Source organism: Rhineura floridana, chromosome 4, assembly GCF_030035675.1.
Source record: "Rhineura floridana isolate rRhiFlo1 chromosome 4, rRhiFlo1.hap2, whole genome shotgun sequence".
In the NCBI taxonomy this organism is placed as follows: domain Eukaryota; kingdom Metazoa; phylum Chordata; class Lepidosauria; order Squamata; family Rhineuridae; genus Rhineura; species Rhineura floridana.
The window spans coordinates 178752315-178772470 of NC_084483.1; the positions used below are offsets into that span (position 1 = coordinate 178752315).

The window sequence follows — 20156 nt, forward strand, 5'->3', positions numbered from 1 at the left end:
AGTTGTATGACATATACAGTAGGAACATGGAATATGAGAAGCATGAACCAGGGAAAGTTAGAAATTGTCAAGCAAGAAACTGAATGCATCAACATTACAATACTTGGGGTGAGTGAATTAAAATGGATGGGAATAGGACACTTTCAATCAGGGAACTACAAAATATTTTATGCAGGAAATGAGAAATTAAGAAGAAACTGCTTTAACAGTGAGAAGTGATGTAGCAAAAGCAATTAGGAGCTATAACGCAAGGTCTGAGCGAGTGATATCAACGAGATTTAACGGGAAGCCTGTTAACATAACTGTAATCCAAGTCTATGCTCCAATGGCAAACAAAGAAGAGGAATTGGAGAGATTTTGCACAGATGTACAGGAAGAAATTGATCCCACACCAAAACAAGATGTTCTGATAATCCTGGGGGACTGAAATGCAAAAGTAGGGAACAGAGAAGAACTAGGAATTGTGGGAAAATGGGGCTTAGGAGATAGCAGGAAGCAGACGATTGAATTCTGTGAAGCCAATAATTTGTTTCTTGAGAACACATTTTTTAAGCAACTGAAAAGACGACTGTACATGTGGACATCACCAAATGGTCAATATAGGTATCAAATCCCTAAATGTATTTTGTAAAGCCTTAAAGACCTGGCTCTTTCAACAGGCCTTTGGGATTTCCGGGGAGGGTTAACTTTTATGACTGAAATGCCTCTTACCCTGCACTAATATTGTTGTTGCTGCTGTATTGTTTATATATTGTATTAATGTATTTTATCACATTGTGTTTTAACTGTTTACATGTATGTCGCCTAGAGTGGCCATCGGCCAGATAGGCGACACATAAATTAAATTTTATTATTATTATTTATAAATCAATTATATAATTGGTAGCAGAAGTTCCATGCTTTCTGCAAAAACAAGATTAGTAGCAGACTGCAGTACAGATCATGAACTGGTAATACAGAAAATCAGAGTAAACCTAAAGAAGAACAACAAAGCAATCATAATGCCAAAATACAATATAAATAACATCCCAGAAGAATATAAAGATCAAATAAGGAACAGATTTGAGGCTTTAAACTTAGTTGATAGAGAACCAGAAGAACTATGGAGTAAAGTCAGAGACATTATCAGGGAAGAATGCAAAAAGACAATACCTCTAGTTAAAAAGAGAGAAAGACCTCAATGGGTGACTGAAGAAACTCTTAAAATAGTTAAAGAGAGAAGGAAAGCAAACGCAAAAGGAGACAGAAACACGGTCAGAAGGTACAATTTGTACTTACCGTAAATGGTGTTTCTTCATGAATGACAAGAGGTCTCTGTAATGTTCCTCTATTAGTGTATATATGGTAAGTGCTGTTTGTATAGGAGATACATGGTAAGTGGAATGAAAGAGGAAGGGGGAGTGAATGGGCAGTAGAATGTTGGATGATTGGCTGAATGTTTAAAACGGCTGACAGTATAAATGGAAGGATGTCAGGTAAATCTGGGTGGTGAATGTTAGTGGGTTGTTTTGGTGGGTTTTGAGAGGAGATTGTGTGGAGAGTTGGTGGATGTGAGGTGGAAGGTGGATGTTAGTGGGTTGTTTTGGTGGGTTTTAGAGAGTTGTTTGTCAGGAGAGCGTGGAGAAGGAGGGGGGTGGAGTTCGGATTAGTATTAGATAAAACCATATGCTTATGTGCCTTATGAAGTAATCTTGTTATCTGTGTTATTTAATAAATACTTAATTTGGTTTACCAAAGGCCTGATCCTTGGCTGGGGTTTCACAGACCAGAAGGGAGGGTGAGGTAAATAACCAAGGCTGAAGGGAAACTGTAACAATTGGTGGCAGCGGTGAAGGGAAATATAACACCACAAGTATTCAGAGCAAACCAGAATTATAAGCAGTCTGAGTAAATCAAAGGGATTGGGACAGCTTAAGCACGCAGTCACAGAGGTAACCTAATTGAGGGAGACTCAGGCAGAGTCTCTGGGAATACTGGTTATAGGACGTGACTGGTGGTGCTGCCTAGCAGGGGGATCTGTTGAGATCTATGCTAGAGCGGAGAGGGAAACCATAAAAAAGGACAGTCCGGACTGGTGGAGTCCCTGGTGGTGCCCAGTGACAGGCAGTAGCCACGAGCAGGTAGGAACCTGACAGGGAGAGCCAGGGAAGGGCATCACAGTCTCCACGTGGGTTCTATAGCTCCCCCTATAGCTCGAAGACAGGAACACCTCGAAATCATTTTTCTTTGCTCCTCCCTCATTGCTGAGCCTCAGTTTTCATTCTTGTAAAGCTCTGGCAACAGCCTCAGCTCAGTATTTTTAGGATAAGATACTGAAAAAACACAACAGGTGTTAAGAACATGCAAACAGGTAACTGCAACAAAGAAATCAGAACTGTGCGCAGGTGTAGCACTGTAACTACAGTCCCATATAGCCAACCAGTGAGGGAGGCCCATGGAGACCTCTTGTCATTCATGAAGAAACACCGTTTACGGTAAGTACAAACTGTACCTTCTCTCATGAATGACAGAGGTCTCCACGTGGGACTTACTAAAACTATGACCTAGGGTGGGTCAGATGGAGACAAAACCTGTTGGAGAACTCTGAGACCAAAGGAAGCCTCCGCTGATGCATAGAGGTACATTTTGTAATGACGTGTAAAGGTAGAAGGGGAGGACCATGTGGCTGCCCTACAAATCTCGTCTATGTAGGCATTGGTGGAAAAAGCTGCTGTAGTAGCTGCTGATCTGGTGGAATGCACAGTAAGGTGTAATGGTGAAGGCCGGTGTGACGCTTTGTATGCAAGAGAGATACAGGCTTTAATCCACCTCGCTAAGGTGTTCTTCGATACCTTGTTCCCTAAGGTAGGGGGATGGAAAGAGACAAACAATGAATCAGATTTACGTAAGTGCTCAGTTCTAGAGAGGCAGACTTTCAGGGCATGTTTGACGTCGAGGGAGTGCCACGCTTTTTCCTTGGGATGAGAGGGATTAGGGCAAAAGGACGATAAGATTACTTCCTGCTGTCTATGGAATGGAGAGTTCACCTTGGGAATGAAGGCTGGATCAACCCTTAGCACCACTTTATCTTTGTGAAATATGCACAGGTATTTTTGCATTGATAGGGCCTGTAATTCAGACACTCTGCAGGCTGATGTGATGGCTATCAGGAATATCAGTTTGAATGATAAGATCCTGAGAGTGACAGATGATAGCAGCTCGAAGGGGGGTTTCTGAAGAGCTGCGAGAACGGTGTGCAGACTCCAAGAGGGAAATCTATGCCGTACTGGAGGACTTAGTGCAACAGCCCCTCAGAGGAACCATTTGAAGAAAGGATGTGCTGCTAGTGAGGTATTGTTAGGAAGCAGGATAGATGAGAGAGCTGAAGTTTGACGTTTTAGAGTCTCATGCCTGCTTGTAGGCCGTCTTGCAGGAACTGCAGAACTTGAGCTACCACTGCTGACTCTAGAGGGATATTGAGGTTGGTGCACCAAGAGGAAAAAGCTTTCCACATATATTGATAGCTTTTAATTGTGGAGGGGCGCCTTGCAGACAGTATGGTAGACACTACCTCGGGGGAGAATCCTGATGCTAGCAGCCAGTTGCACGCAATCTCCATGCGGCTAGTCTGAGCCATTGCGGGTTCGGGTGCAGGAGAGGGCCCTGATGAAACAGGTCATGGCGTGCCGGTAGGTGGAACGGCGGGCCTTGTGCCAGGCGAACTATGTCCGAGAACCAGGGATGTCTGGGTCAATATGGTGCCACCAGAACTACTTGAGCTGCCTCTGTCCTGATTTTCTTCAATACTCTGGACAGTAATGGAGTTGGTGGGAATGCACAGAGTAGGCCCTCTGGCCAGGTTAGTGCTAGGGCATGCAGTCCCTTCTGCTGCTTGACTGCTGAATCGAGAGAAGAATCTCTCCGTCTGGTGATTGTCGTCTGACGCGAATAGGTCTAAGTAGAAGTAGCCGAACTTCACTTGAAGAGATTAGAATACTTCTGTATTCAGAGTCCACTCGCCTGGGAAAAGATGTTGTCTGCTCAGCCAATCTGCCTCTATGTTTAGGCTGCCTTGGAGGTATTCCGCTGAAATGGATGACAGGTGTTTTTCTGCCAATAGCAGCATTGAGGTGGCCTCGAGATTCAGAGATCTGGAGCAAGTGCCTCCCTGTTTGATCGGGTAAGCCCGAGTTGACGTGTTGTCTGTGCATATGAGGATGTCTGGAAAGGCGAGGGTTGGCGTGAAGTGTCGGAGTGCCAGATGTGCTGCCCTTAACTCCAGCCAGTTGATGCTCCTGGTTGCTTCTGTTGCTGACCAGCGGTCTTGAACGTGCTGTCCCTGGCAGTGCGCTCCCCAGCCGTGGAGGCTGCCGTCGGTGGTAATGACTGCTCTGGGAGGGTCTTGTAGTGGGACTCCTCTGGATAGATTCCGTATGGCCATCCACCAGATGAGGGAGCATTTGACCTGAGCTGGAAGGAGAACGTGACGATGGTTGTGTAGAGCAATGTCCGATTGGAACTGAAGTAGAAAGGTTTGGAGTGGGCGGGAGTGCAGGCGCGCCCAAGGAGTAATCCCTGTCGCTGACACCATCATGCCTAGGAGTTTGGCAAGTGACATCACGTCTGGGAATTGACACCGTGAGAGGATAGTTGTTAGTGATGAAATATTCTGTACCCTCTGTGGTGACAGGGAAATGAACTGTTGAGCCGTGTTTATAATCACCCCAAGATGGAGCAGTCTCTGGGTAGGAACCAGGTGGCTCTTTTGAAAATTTATGAGAAAGCCATGATCGTGTAGAACTTGTAGTGATATCTGGATGTCCTGTTGGGCTTGGTAGAACGAATTGGACCGGATGAGGAGGTCATCTAGATAAGGGTATGTGTGCAGACCTTGTATTCGAAGAGCTGCTACTAGCGTCACCATGACTTTGGTAAATAGGCGTGGAGCCGATGCCAGGCCGAATGGTAGGGCCTTGTATTGAAAATGGCATCCATTGTAGCAGAATCGGAGTAGTCTCCTGTGAGACGGAAAAATGGGTATGTGGAGGTAGGCCTTCTTTAGGTCTATTGATGCTAGAAAGTCCTGTGGTAGAAGGGCTTCTCTTATGGACGTAAGAGTCTCCATCCAGAAAGTTCTGTGAGTCACAAACTGATTCAAGAATTTGAGGTCGAGTACCCCGCGCCAGGATCCGTCCTTTTTCCCGACCAAGAAGAAGACGGAGTAAAGACCTGAGAACATCTCTTCTGAGGGTACTTCTTCTATGGCTGAGATATCCAACAGGTGAAGAATCTCTGCTGAGATCGTCTGGTATTTTTTGATGGACTTGGCTACAGGGGAATGAAGGAATCTGGCGGGCGGGTACTCTGTGAGTTCTATCCTGTATCCCTGCTTGACATTGGATAGTACCCACTTGTCCTGGGCCGTGTCTTGCCAGCGGGAGGCGAAGTGTATTAGGCGGCCTCCTACTTGCAGTAGTGGCGGTGAGTCAGAAACATTGGTTTTGGCGCCTTTGTCTAGTCTGGTTGGGTGAGGTTCTGGCAGAAGGATTCTGAGGTTTCTGAGGGAATCTCTGTCTGGTCCAGTAAGAGCACCCACTTTTGAAGTCTCGTGTTCTGTTGGTGAACCTGGATCCACAAAAGGACTGTAATGAGTAAGAGGAGGAGGCAGGGCGTTTGAATGTGCGCTTGTCTTCTCGCTTTTGAGATGGAATTACTTTCTTGTTATCCCCGGTCTCTACAAGGACCTCTTTAAGTACCTCATTGCCAAAGAGCTTAGTGCCTGAGAAAGGAACAGAGGCTAGATTGGCTCGTGAGGCTGTGTCCACGTCCCAGTGATTAAGCCAGAGATGTCTCCTAGCGACAACTGCTGCTGCCATTGCCCCGTGGGAGAATTGGGAGGAGTCCATCGTGGCATCCGCTATGAATGCCAGTGATCTAGATACCTTAAGCAGGGTCTTTCTGATTCTAGCTGGATCTTTATTGTCGTCGAGTAGGTCTTCAATCCATAGCAGCGCTGCTCTTGCGAATACAGAAGCAGAAGTCGATGCTCTTATGGATAGTGTATTAGCTTCATGGAAGCGCTTCAGAGCCGCGTCTGATTTGCGCTTGATGGGATCCTTTAGCTGAGCATCTCCATCTCGTGGCAAGAGGGCATGGGACAGTAAAGCCGATATGGGCCCATCCACGGTAGGAATGCGAAGTTGGTTCATAACCTCAGCATCTAGAACATAGAACTTGTTGGCATAGTTAATACCTTTCCTGCACTGAAGAGGCAGGTTCCACTCTAACTTCATAATATTTTGGAAAGAGGTGGCCAAGGGCATGCACCTAGTGGAAGGTTTACGGACGGGGAGAACCATAGAGCTCTTATAAAGGGGCTCCTGTTGTTTCTGTGTGACATTTAGGTCCAGAGCTGCCACTACTTTACGGAATAAAGGGGCAAAGTGAGCCTCTACAAACAGTCTAGCAGACCCCAGGTCGTCTATGTCTGAGCCTTCACTCCATTCCCCTTCCTCAATATCAGGGTCTCTGTCCTCATCAGACTGGTCTGTGTCCTGGGAGGCACCTTGCTGAGTGCTGAGGCCCCTGGCAACATCATGTGGGGAGGGTGAGGGTACCCTATCAAGGCATAGATGCCCAGTTGCTGGTCTTTTAGATGCTGGGGGGAGAGCGTCAGCATTGCCTTGCATAGAGGGAGAAGGCCTCTTGGACGGCCTGGCACTTGCTAACTCTGCAGCCAGCTCCCCAATCACAGCCTCCTTAAGCTGTTGTAATATAGCAGGGGATAACAAGCCAGAGACAGACAATAATTGCTGGTGAGGCATTGCGTTATGGCCAGGCTGAAAGGGGGGGTATACATGCCCTGGTGAGGGGAATCATACCTTCTTTGCTCCTTGTCTTCAGAACAGAGACGCTCCAATTCCCTAGGCCCACTAGGGGGGGCGAGGGGGACCGCGGAGGCCTTGCCGCCGAAATAGTCATGGCGCTATGTTGAGGCAGTAGCAAAGGCATTTCAGGGGAAGCGTCTGCCCCAATATGAGCCTTTTGTGACTTTCACGCTGGAGCAGCCTGTAAAATCGCGGGCGATTGGCATTCCAAAATGGCAGCCGCCTTGTGATTGTCAGTCAAAATGGCGGGCGTCGCGTCACAACCGGCCGAAAATGGAACCACCAAAGTCGCTTGGAGAGGGGAGGTAGATTGGGTGGACTCACCGTCTCTGGCCAGCGTGCACGGAGCGATGGAGTCCATCCGAGACGAAGACCCTTCCAGTGGGTCATCCGCACCAATAAGCAGCTGTTGCTCAACATTGGTGGGAATCTTAAGGGGCAGGGAGCTGACTACAGCCAACGCTGAGTACTGCCCTGCCTTTTTTGATGATTTTTTCTTCTTTGAAGAGTAACGCGCTGCCTTTTCCATGTCTTGCAGGGAGCGGAGCGAGGGAAAACTAGACCGCTGCCTGGCCGCGATAATGGGCTGGATGAGAGCTAATAAACTGAAACTCAATCCTAACAAGACTGAGATGCTGTTGGTGGGAGGACCCTCTGCCCAGATGGTTGATGTTCGACCTGTCCTAGATGGGGTTACACTCCCCCTAAAGGAACAGGTACGTAGTTTGGGGGTCTTATTAGATCCGCTCCTGTCACTTGAGGCTCAGGTAGCCTCGGTGGCACGGAATGCATTCTGCCAGCTCCGGCTGGTAGCCCAACTACGACCCTATTTGAGCAAGGAGCATCTTGCCTCAGTTATCCATGCTATGGTAACCTCTAGATTGGACTACTGTAATGCACTCTACGTGGGGCTACCTATGAAGACAGTTCGGAAACTTCAGCTAGTGCAAAATGCTGCGGCCAGAGTTCTCACTGGGACAAAGAAATTTGACCATATAACACCTGTCCTGGCGCAGCTGCACTGGCTACCGATATGTTTCCGGGCCAGATTCAAAGTGTTGGTTCTTACCTATAAAGCCCTAAACGGCATTGGACCGCAATACCTGATGGAGCGCCTCTCTCGCTATGTACCTACCCGTTCACTACGCTTGACGTCGAAGGCCCTTCTCCGGGTTCCAACCCATAAAGAGGCCCGGAGATCAACAACTAGATCTAGGGCCTTCTCGGTGGTGGCCCCTGAACTATGGAATGCCCTCCCAGACGAGATACGCCTGGCGCCTTCTCTGTTATCTTTTCGGCGCCAGGTAAAAACTTACCTTTTCGCCCAGGCTTTTTAAATTTTGTAAATTTTTAAATATTTTAATTTAACATTTTAAACTTAATATGATCTTAATTTAAATCTCAATGGCAATTTTATTAATGTTTTATAATTGTACTATATATATATATTTTTTCCACACTTGCTCATATTTTAATTGTGATTTTATTTGTTGTACACCGCCCTGAGAGCTTTCTGCTATAGGGCGGTCTAGAAATGTAATTAAATAAATAAATAATAAATAAATAAATAAAACGAAACTAGAGAAGGACAGGCCGGGGAAAGGCGACCAAGGTAAGAAATATTTTTATTTTTTTTTTATAATGAGAGAAGCAATAGGAAAAACTGTTAAGAAAGATACACAGAAAGGCTTGGAAGAACAAAACAGGAGGAGAGAGGCTAAGGTAAAAAGGGAGACAGCCAAAAAGGTGTGCTCCGAGCTGAGACAGGAAAGAAAACTGAGCCTCAGCAATGAGGGAGGAGCAAAGAAAAATCATTTCCTGAGGTGTTCCTGTCTTCGAGCTGTAGGGGGAGCTATAGAACCCACGTGGAGACCTCTGTCATTCATGAGAGAACCCTAAATACAGTAATACAGTGACTAGTACGCAGGGACAAAGAGAACTATTACAATAGTTATTGTAAAGAAATAGAAGAGGACAACAAAAAAGGGTAGAACAAGAACCCTATTCCAAAATATTAGAGAAATTAAAGGGAAGTTTAAACCAAGAGTAAGGATGTTGAATAATCAATAGGAGAATACATTGACTGACCGAGATAAAATAAAAGGAAGATGGAAGCAATACACTGAAGAAATCTATAAAAGAGATGAAAGGATGACACATTCACTCATGGAGGAACCATATGATGAAGAACCAGAAATTTTGGAATGTGAGGTGAAAGTTGCTCTTAAGATACTTGGAAGAAACAAATCACCAGGAACAGACGGCATACCAATAGAGTTGCTACAAGTTACTGAGACTGTCCAAATTTTGACTAAAAATTGACAACAGTTATGGAAAACAAAACTATGGCCCACAGACTGGAAGTATTCAATATAACATCCCAATTCCAAAGAGAGGAGATCCTAGGGAATACAGTAATTATTGAACTATTGCCTTAATATCCTGTGCAAATAAAGTAATGCTCAAGATTGTACAATAAAGGCTCTTATCATATATGGAGTGAGAATGCCAGATGTCCAAGCAAGATTTAGAAAGGGAAGAGGTACAAGAGATCATATCACAAACATATGTTGGATAATGGAACAGACCAAGGAATTTCAGAAGAAAATCACCCTGTGCTTTATAGATTACAGCAAAGCCTTTGACTGTGTAGATTATGAAAAACTATGGAATGTGTTAAAAGAAATGGGGTTGCACAGCATCTGATTGTCCTGATGTATACATACATGTCTTTATTACGATCGAGGATCAGCAATACAAATACAATACAATCAGCTGAATATCGGAATAACAATAAAATGCAAAATTACAGCAAGGGCTGATTAAAAACTAGTCCAGGAATGTCATAAAAGAATCAGGGTGGAAGGGAGTCAGGCTGGTTGGCAGCGCACAGTTCCTTTCTGCGAACCATAGCGGCTACACAGAATAAGGTGACCTTTGCAGTAATCCGAGGATCCCGATCCGCCAATAAACATTGCAGAAACTCAGCCTCAGAACTAGGATAAAGATTAGTTAAAATTGGGAAAATAAACTTGTGGCAAAGGTTAGAATAGAAAGGGCAACAGAGCAATACATGACACACTGACTCCACCTCCTCAGCACCACAGGGGCAAGTTTGTTCATAATGTGGGACGCCCTTATATCTGCCCTCCAATAGTGCTGAAGGAAGAACATTGAATCGTGCCAGGGTAAATGCTCTCCTAAATTTCAGGGTAGATAGATTCAAAATATAAGAGGCGGGGACAAAGGGTTTCATATTAATGTGGCTTAAGGAGTAGACAGCAGCCAAGCACTGGTTGTTCTGGAGTTCAATGTCTCTAAGGCGTTGAATGATTGCTGTTTTGGCCCTCATATACCCTAGAGCCCCTATTGCTTGCAGCGAAAAGCCAAGAGATTCTAATTTGTTGGACAGCGTCTGCTTCCATTGAGACTGGAAGAAATCTTCCAGAGTTAAAGGGGCCAATCCTGTGGGTATGAATAGTAACTTCAGCCAATAGCTGAATCTGAGCATCCAAACTCGGGTCTCGATTAAAAGGTCACCCAGTTCCAAACGTAGTGCCACATTAGGGACACAGCACGGGACACCCATTACCGACCTCAGAAAGTTGGATTGAACCACCTCCAGCAATGTATAATTGCCCCCACTACAAATTTGGGTCTCGTAAAGTAGTTACGCAAGACCCTTGGCATTAAACACCTGGACAGCCGCAGGAACATATGAGCCACCCCTTGTATAGAAAAAGGCAAGCAAAGCCTTTAATGTTTCCTGGGCGGTCTCAACCGACCTTACAAGATGTGCCTTCCAGAATCTCGAGGACTGGAATGCCATCTGTACTTACGCCTCTTCCTGGAGAAAACTAAGACCTTGCATTTTGCATAGTTGATTTTTAAAAGTTCATCAGTACAGAAGGCTGCAAGTTCTCTTAATGAGCGGCACAATCCAATCGGCGTTTGAGAAAGTAAAACAATATCATCAGCGTACAATAAGCATGAGATATGTCTCCTCATAAGGGCAGGGGAATGAGAATTTACTGTCTCTAGGCGTTTAACCAATGGATTAATATAAAAATTAAATAAAGAGGGAGCCAAGACACATCCTTGTTTTACACCCTTAAAAGATGCAATCGGTGCAGACAGATGTCCAGCCCGATTGCATCTTACCCTTATCTGGGTCCTTTCGTGCAAACATCGAATTAAGCAAAGTAAATGTCTATCAATGTTTGTGTCCCTTAGTTTCACCCACAGCCTCTCGCGAGATATTACATCGAAAGCTGATTTGAGATCTATAAGAGCAGTAAAAAGAGCCCCTCCCTTGCGTAAAGAGCATTTTTCGGCCAAATGCTGAAGGGCAAGGCCCTGGTCCATGGTGGAGCGCCCAAGTCTGAATCCGGCCTGTTTGTCAGCCAAGATGTTTTCACCATTGTCCTGATGCGCAACCTATACTCTGGATAAGAGGCTACTGTAAGAACAGAATATGGAGAAACCAGGTGTGAGACGGGTGTATTTTATCACCCTATTTGTTTAATCTATATGCAGAACATATCATATGGAAAGTGGGATTGGGCCAAAATGAAGGAGGTGTGAGAACTGGAGGAAGAAATATCAATAATTTAAGTTATGCAGATGATACCGTACTACTAGCAGAAACCAGAAATGATCTGAAACTAATGCTGATGAAACTTAAAGAGGAAAGCACAAAAGCAGGACTACAGCTGAACGTCTAGAAGACTAAAGTGATGACAACAGAAGATTTATGTAACTTTAAGGTTGACAATGAGGACGATGAACTTGTCAAGGATTATCAATACCTTGGCACAGTAATTAACCCAAATGGAGACAATAGTCAAGAAATCAGAAGAAGGCTAGGACTGGGGAGGGCAGCTATGAGAGAACTAGAAAAGATCCACAAATGCAAAGATGTATCACTGAATGCTAAAGTCAGGTCATTCAGACCATGGTATTCTCGATCTCTATGTATGGATGTGACAGTTGGTCAGTGAAAAAAGAGGATAAGAGAAAAATCAACTGATTTGAAATGTGGTGTTTGAGGAATGCTTTGCTGATACCATGGACCGCAAAAAAGACATAATTGGGTGTTAGAACAAATTAAACCATAACTATCACTTGAAGCTAAAATGATGAAACTGAGGTTATCATTTGGACATACTGAGAAGACATGATTCACTAGAAAAGACAATGCTAGGAAGAAGAGAAGGGAGTAGAAAAACAGGAAGGCCAGACAAGAGATGGATTGATTCCATAAAGAAAGCCACAGACCTGAACTTAAAAAATCTGAACAGGGTGGTTTATAACAGGTGCTATTGGAGGTTGCTGATTCATAGGGTCGCCATACGTCGAAATTGACTTGAAGGCACGTAACAACCACCAGCATATACCAAATCGGTCCCCAATTGTCAAAAACAGTTCTTTCATCTTAAGCAAGGACTCTTGGTGAGAACTAATTTTATATTGGGGTGGGCCTGTGAGCTTGGCCTGGCCTGTGAGCTAATCTTGGTCAACCAGGGGGCCCAATGTTGCCCATCAGGACATTTTCCCCCAACCACCCCCCTGTCAATCTGCCGTCAAATGATGAGCGAGAGGGCAGGTTTCAATCATGCTTTGGCTGGTCTCTGCTGGAACTGGTGTGCACAGCGAAAGCAAGCAGCCTGTTTTGGGGTTCTTTTGGCAGGCTTCAACTGCAAGCAGGACTTCTCCCGATTGCAGCTGATGCTGCAAAATGCAGGGTTCTATATCCCTTCCCTGTCACCTGATGGTTTTGCTGGCTCTATGCTTGGCACTTTGGGAATATACAGTGAACAAAATATATAAACAATAACTTCAGGGTGGATTTTGACAACAGGGAATCAATCAGTACTCACCTGAGGCATACCTACACCACAGACTTACAGCCCATGCCCATTTACTTGGAAGTGAGGCCCAGTCAGATCAATGGTGTTACGTCTAAGTTCTAGACTGGTTTAATAAATATTCCCTTTCTCCAGGGAGCTGCAGGTCTTAAGGAGGACCTAGGAACTGCAAAGAGAATTGTCAACAGCACCCTTAACAAACTGTATTTCCCATGATACCATGGGAGAAACCATGATACTTAAACTGCCATACAACCATGTTGTTCTGATATACTCTTAAAAGAATATCACATGGAACCTCTCATATTGCATCTAATTGGGAAGTTAAACATAACACTTTCACCCTTTTGCATCCACTCGGGGATGCCAAGCAGTTGCAATATTGTGCATAGTCATGTGAGCAGAGACTATTGCTTTCCCATGAGTTGCAGGCTCTGTGGAGAAGCTGTTAACATATTTCTAGTTGTCCGACTCAATGAGCACGTGCTTCCAATGCAGAAGGACCAACTTCTGTCATCTCCAAGGAGAGTTAGAAAAAGCTGAATGATCTGAAACCCTGGAGAGCCGCTGCCAATTAATGTAAAGAAATCTGAGCAAGATGGACCAATGGGTCTGATTCAGCATGAAGCCTATACTGTCCCATGTTCTTCTAACTTTCCACTCTTAGAGTGCCATTTAATTACAAAATTATTGGGAATAAGCAATTTCTCCAGTAAAGTGAGATGGACTCAAGACTAAAGTGAGATGGACTCAAGATGCAACACGGTTGGAAAAAATGCTGAATAGTATTCTGTTTAAGGCATGCTTCTTAAAACCTTAATCCCAAGGGATCGGGCATTCTCTTCTGGGCAACCTTCCGAGGGCAACATGCTAGCAGTAGGTTGGGCAAGAGGCAGGAAGAACATAAGAAGAGCCTGTTGGATCAGGCCAATGGCCCATATAGTCCAGTATCCTGTTCATACTGCAGCCAACAAGATGCCTTTGGGACGCCTGTATGCAGGACCTGAGTTCAAGAGCACTCTCCCCTCCTGCAGTTTCCAACAAGTAGTATTTGGAATCATACTGCTTCCGATTATGGAGGTAGAACATAGCCATCATGGCTGGTGGTCATTGATAGACTTGTTGCTGTTATGTGCCTTCAAGTCGACTACGACTTATGGCGACCCTATGAATTAGCAATCTCCAACAGCATCTGTTGTGAACCACCCTGTTCAGATCTTGTAAATTCAGGTCTGTGGCTTCCTTTATGAAATCAATCCATCTCTTGTTTGGTCTTCCTCTTTTTCTACTCCCTTCTGTTTTCCCCAGCATTATTGTCTTTTCTAGTGAATGATATCTTCTCATGATGTGTCCAAAGTATGATAACCTCAGTTTCATCATTTTAGCTTCTAATGGTACTTCTGGTTTAATTGGTTCTAACACCCAATTACTTGTCTTTTTCGCAGTCCATGGTATTCGCAAAGCTCTCCTTCAGCACCACATTTCATTTTTCTCTTATCCGCCTTTTTCACTGTCCCAACTTTCACATCCATATATAGAGATCGGAAATACCATGGTCTGAATGATCCTGACTTTAGTGTTCAGTGATACATCTTTGCATTTGAGGACCTTTTCTAGTTCTCTCACAGCTGCCCTCCCCAGTCCTAGACTTGTTCTGATTTCTTGATTATTGTCCCCATTTTAGTTAATGACTGTGCCAAAGTATTGATAATCCTTGACAAGTTCAATGTCCTCCTTGTCAACTTTAAAGTTGCATAAATCTTCTGTTGACATTACTTTAGTCTTCTTGACGTTCAGCTGTAGTCCTGCTTTTGTGCTTTCTTCTTTAACTTGCATCAGCATTCATTTTATATCTTTACTGGTTTCTGCTAACAGTATGGTATCGTCTGCATATTTTAAATTATTGATATTTCTCCCTCCAGTTTTGACACCTCCTTCATCTTGGTCCAATCCCGCTTTCCGTATGATATGTCCTGTGTATAGATTAAATAAATAGGGTGATAAAATACACCCGTCTCACACCCTTTTCTGATGGGGAACCAATCAGTTTCTCCATATTCTGTCATTACAGTAGCCTTTTGTCCAGAGTATAGGTTGTGGATCAAAACAATCAGATGCTGTGCAACCCCATTTCTTTTAAAGCATTCCATAGTTTTTCATGATCTACACAGTCAAAGGCTTTGTTGTAATCTATAAAGCACAGGGTGATTTTCTTCTGAAATTCCTTCGGCCGTCCCATAATCCAACACATGTTTGCGATATGATCTCTGGTGCCTCTTCCCTTTCTAAATCCAGTTTGGACATCTGGCATTTCTTGCTTCCATATATGGTAAGAGCCTTTGTTGTAGAATCTTGAGCATTACTTTACTTGCATAAGATATTAAGGCAATAGTTTGATAATTTTTAAATTGTTTTTAAATTGTTTAAATTGTGTTTTAAATTGTTTTTAAAAGATGTGTTTTAAATTTGTATATTTGTTTTAATGTTTTTAGTTACTGTAAACCGCCCAGAGAGCTTTGGATATGGGGTGATATATAAATACAATAAATAAATAAATAAATACTGCATTCCCTGGGATCCCCTTTCTTTGGAATTAGGATGTATATTGAACACTTCCAGTCTGTGGGCCATTGTTTAGTTTTCCATATTTCTTGACAGATTTGGACAGATTCACTCTCAATCGCTTGCAGAAACTCTATTGGTATGCCATCTGTTCCTGGTGATTTGCTTCTTCCAAATATTTTAAGAGGAGCTTTCACCTCACATTCTAAAATGTCTGGTTCTTCATCATATGGTTCCTCCATGAATGAATCTGTCATCCTGGCATCTCTTTTAAAGAGTTCTTCAGTGTAAAGCTTCCATCTTCCTTTTATTTCATCTTGGTCAGTCAATGTGTTCCACTGTTGATTATTGAACATCCCTACTCTTGGTTTAAATTTCCCTTTCATTTCTCTAATATTTTGGAATAGGGCTCTTGCTCTACCCTTTTTGTTGTCCTCTTCTATACAATAACTATTAGTTCTCTTTGTCTCTACGTGCTAGTCACTGTATTGTTGCATTTAGTGTTCTGACCGTGTTTCTATCTCCTTTTGCTTTTGTTTTCTTTAAGAGTTTTTTCAATCATCCATTTCTCTCTTTTTAACTAGAGGTATTGTCTTTTTGCATTCTTCTCTGATAATGTCTCTGACTTCACTCCATAGTTCTTCTAGTTCTCTGTCAGCTAAGTTTAAAGCCTCAAAACTGTTCCTTATTTGATCTTTATATTCTTCTGGGATGTTATTTAAATTGTATTTTGGCATTATGATTGCTTTTTGTTCTTTAGGGCTTTTTAGTTTAGAGAAAAGGCGGGTCAGAGGAGACATGATAGAAGTGTATAAAATTATGCATGGCATTGAGAAAGTGGATAGAGAAAAGTTCTCTCTCTCTCATAATACTAGAACTCGTGGACATTCAAAGAAGCTGAATGTTGGAAGATTCAGGACAGACAAAAGGAAGTACTTCTTTACTCAGCACATAGTTAAACTATGGAATTTGCTCCCACAAGATGCAGTTATGGCCACCAGCTTGGATGGCTTTAAAAGAAGATTAGACAAATTCATGGAGGACAGGGCTATCAATGGCTACTAGCCATGATGGCTGTGCTGTGCCACCCTAGTCAGAGGCAGCATGAAAACCAGTTGCCGGAAGCCTCAGGAGGGGAGAATGTTCTTGCACTCGGGTCCTGCTTGCGGGCTTCCCCCAGGCACCTGGTTGGCCACTGTGATAACAGGATGCTGGACTAGATGGGCCACTGGCCTGATCCAGCAGGCTCTTCTTATGTTCTTAAAAAGTGGGAAGTGCAGCAAAAATAAAATTTATCTTTGTACTGTAGGCTAGTTTCTAGTCATACCCACACAGGACTCTCTATCCTCCATCCAGGCAAGGAAGAGGTCAAAGTTCAAGGACACATTCCAGCCAGGCAAAAGCACTTGGTGGTGTGAACTAGGAGGGGTGTGGTCTGGGGAGAGTTCCAAGAGCCAGACAGAGGTCCAAAGGGCCACATTTGGCTCCTGAGCCTAAGGTTCCCCACCCCTGGAATACCTAATGAGCTATGGAAAGAAAGATTTCTGGGTGGGTGGGGTGCAGGATTCTCTCCCTCCCTGGAATCTCACTTCCTCCACCAAGGTCTTGCCTCATAGTTCACAAACTTGCACATGTAAAATTGAGTTAAAAGGCCACTTCACACATGCAAACCAATTGCCCATCTTCCCATGCAGCCCCTCCCATGGATAAGAGCAGCCATGTCCAAGATCAACAGCAATTCAACTAGGTTAGAAAACAGTCTACAACCATTGCTGTGGTCAAGACAGCTGCCCAAAGACCCATGGTAATCCAGGAAACAGCTCACTGGTTCTGACGGAGGCTTGTCCACTCAGTTTTATGTACATCAGAGGACTGACATGAAGAAGAAAAGCATCTGGTTGCTGCTGTACCTAGGAAATGTTACCAGTGATTGCTACCATAAACATGTCAACTGCTGAAAAGAGAGGTACATCTATGACTACACAGTGGATATACACCAAGGAGCTGTGCTGCATCTCCACAAGTATGGCAAATAACAGTAGACCACTAGGATGACCTCAGTAAACGACTGTGATGCAAACTCCTATATGCATATCTGCAGTTACATGTCTTGGGATACTGCTCCGAGTCTTGAGTGGCATATGATGACCAAAATGGAATGTTGAACCAGGAACTCCCACCTCCAAACTCGCTGTACTTGTTCTAAGCCCTTGCACCTTCTCAAATGCCAGCACCCTCAGTTCTTGTTCTGCAGCTCATCACTCTGCATAAGGCACCTGTGAGTGCCACTTTCTGCGCAGGTAAAACATCCACCCGTCCTTGCATGCGTGCGCACAGAAGGGGCAACTACTCAAGAGTGGCACCTGAGTGCATACTGCTACTGTGCCGTCCCCGCCCCTCCCATTGGGTAACCAACCCTCATCTCCCCCTCCTGGGACAGAGCCACATGAGGACATACTTTTAACCCTTCCTCTCCCGAGCTTGGGCACACATCGGCGTCGGCCCTGCATTCTGGTGGTGGTGGCGGCGCCGGCGCCGCTCGCTCTCAGCCAACAGCGCTCTCTGCCCTGCCCAGCGAGGCGGGCCCGGATGTTTTGCCTTAACCCTTCGCATCCTGCGGCTTCCTTAGCTCCCCTCCCCCCACCTCCAAGCGGGTTGGCCGAGGAAGCGGCAGAGCCGCCTGGCACCCTGTTGTGCCCGGGTTGGGTGGTGTAAAGGGCAGCCGCCGCAGCAGCAAAAGCAACGAGGACTGGGCGCTCCTCCTCTTCCTCAGCCCGGCGGCGGCAGCAACAGCAACAGCAGGAGGAGGGTGCAGAGAGAGCGCAGACATGGCGGCCAACATGTACCGAGTGGGAGGTATGTGTGTGTTTGTGTAGGGGGGGGGTCCATTGCCCGACGAGCCTGAACCTAGAAGGGACTGTTGGGCTTTGCAACCGTGGTCGAAAAGGAAGGCCCGGCGCCGGGCCGGGGTAATGGTGGTGGCGGGGTGGGAGGTTGGCTCTCGGCCGGGCAAGAGGAAAGGGGCGTGCTGAGCGAAGCCGAGCCTGGCACAACACCCGCCCCCCACAGGGAACCCAGCCTCCTCTTGATTCCTTCTTCCAACGAGGGGACCTGACGAGAGAGGCCACAACCCACCTTGCGAGGAGGGAGGAGGTGATGAGGGAAGGAGCCCCCCTTCCGCGGGAACCCGGGTCCCCAGCCTCTCTGCGCCTTCAAAGGGGAGCCGGCCGACTCCCTTCCTCGCGATGGTGCTTGATGCCGAGGCTCCCGTCTGCTTCCCAAAAGAAACCTTTCCCGTCATCCCGGATGTGTGGGGACTCCCTGCCTGTTGGCAGTGGCGGGGGAAACGCACTAGGCACTCTTACAGGGAGGAGGCTTTTCCTCCATCCTGGCTTCATATATTCTGGGGTGCACCCCCCCGCCAATGCAGCATGGTCCTCTACCATGTATATTGAGGAGCAAATGCCACCATGCTTGGTGTCATGTAAAAGTGTGCATAGGATGGCAGTCTTAACAGCGCAGCCCTATGTATGCCTCTTTTGATTGACTGAAATTATTATTATTTGATTGATTAGTCACTTGTTACCCGAACGTCTCCAAGCAACATACAACATTGTTAAAAGCAAAAGTATATGTACCTTACAATAAGAACAAACAATAAAACAAGAACAACCACCCCCATATAGCCACAGACAGCTTTGGAGCGCACCAATAGAAACATCATCTTAGCCAGTCAAATGCCTGGGGAAAAAAAGATAAGTCTTTGCCTGGCACCAAAAAGATGTCAATGAAGGCGCCAGGTGGACCTCGCTAGGGAGCATATTCGACAGATGGGGAGCCCCAACTGAAAAGGCCTTCTCCCTTGTCAGTACCCTCTGAGCTTCTCTCAGAGTGGGGAGCTGGAGAAGGGCATTAGAAGAACATCTAAGAGTCCAGGTAGGTTCATATCAGGAGAGATGTCCCAGAAGATACTGGGGTCTTGAGCTGTAAAGAGCTTTATAGGTAAAAATCAGCACTTATTTATATGCCGCCTTTCTACAGCAAGCTGTGCCCAAACCTGCTTACAACAAACATTGAAAATATAAAGCATTAGGATAGGGGAGTGAAGTCAGTTTACAGAACATAACAATGAATTCAAAATAGGATAAAAACCAACAATTCAACAAACAAAATAAATTCATTGTTACAAAAAGAACAATCTAGATTTAAATAATAAGTACAAAACAAAAAAGAAAGAAATCTAAACAGACAGTAGAGCTCCAGGTGCTGGTCTTGCTTCTCTCAGAGGAACCTCAGCAGCCTGGCCTGGATACAGTTCAGAGGGGACGGGTTGTCTCACCATGCTAGATGACCTACAGTTGGCTTGGATGGAAGTTCCATGGAGTTCAATGGGGCCTGCTCCAAAGCAAGTAGAGTGCAGCCCCAGTTTAACAAAAGAGACAACTGGGGTGGAGGGAGACTTACAAAATTATGAATGGTATGAAGATTGGATAGGGAGAGAATTCTCCTTTTCATTATAACTAGATCTGGAGAGAGTGTTGCCCAATAAAGTCAGATGGCAATTGTAAGTGCTGTTTCACGTAGACCACAGTTAACCTCTGGGGTTTCACTGGCACAAGAGGTGGCGATAGCCAGGGCTGGTGTCAGCGGTTGGCATTGATAGGCACCTGCCAAGGCCTATGACAATTCGGGAGTGAGCAACTGAGTGAGGAGCACTGGCAGTTGTGAAGAGGAGGTGAACCCTCTCGGAGAAGGAGTTTCCACTAAGGGCATCTTGCCAAAAGATCCCCTTTGGCATCCCAAACCTCAAGGTGATGGTCATTTGCTTATATCTCAAAAAGGGTAAGATATTCATGGAAGA

The 20156-nt window shown here is 45.1% G+C and overlaps 1 protein-coding gene and 1 long non-coding RNA gene across 2 annotated transcripts in view; one reads left to right on the forward strand and one right to left on the reverse strand.

Moving 5' to 3' along the window:
* Nucleotides 1-9572: 9572 nt before the first annotated feature.
* Nucleotides 9573-17894, reverse strand: LOC133383859 (uncharacterized). The gene is made up of 3 exons (XR_009762419.1): nucleotides 17754-17894; nucleotides 12746-12899; nucleotides 9573-9862 (listed from the first exon to the last, which is right to left on the reverse strand). It is a non-coding gene; the product is annotated as an uncharacterized LOC133383859 (long non-coding RNA).
* The window catches only part of MTA3 (metastasis associated 1 family member 3), a 200378-nt gene continuing 197872 nt past the window's right edge, over nucleotides 17651-20156 (forward strand). The window contains exon 1 of the mRNA XM_061625370.1: nucleotides 17651-18151. Within this exon, the coding sequence (XP_061481354.1) occupies nucleotides 18124-18151 (28 nt within the window). The 5' untranslated portion in view covers nucleotides 17651-18123. The remainder of the gene's footprint in view (nucleotides 18152-20156) is intronic.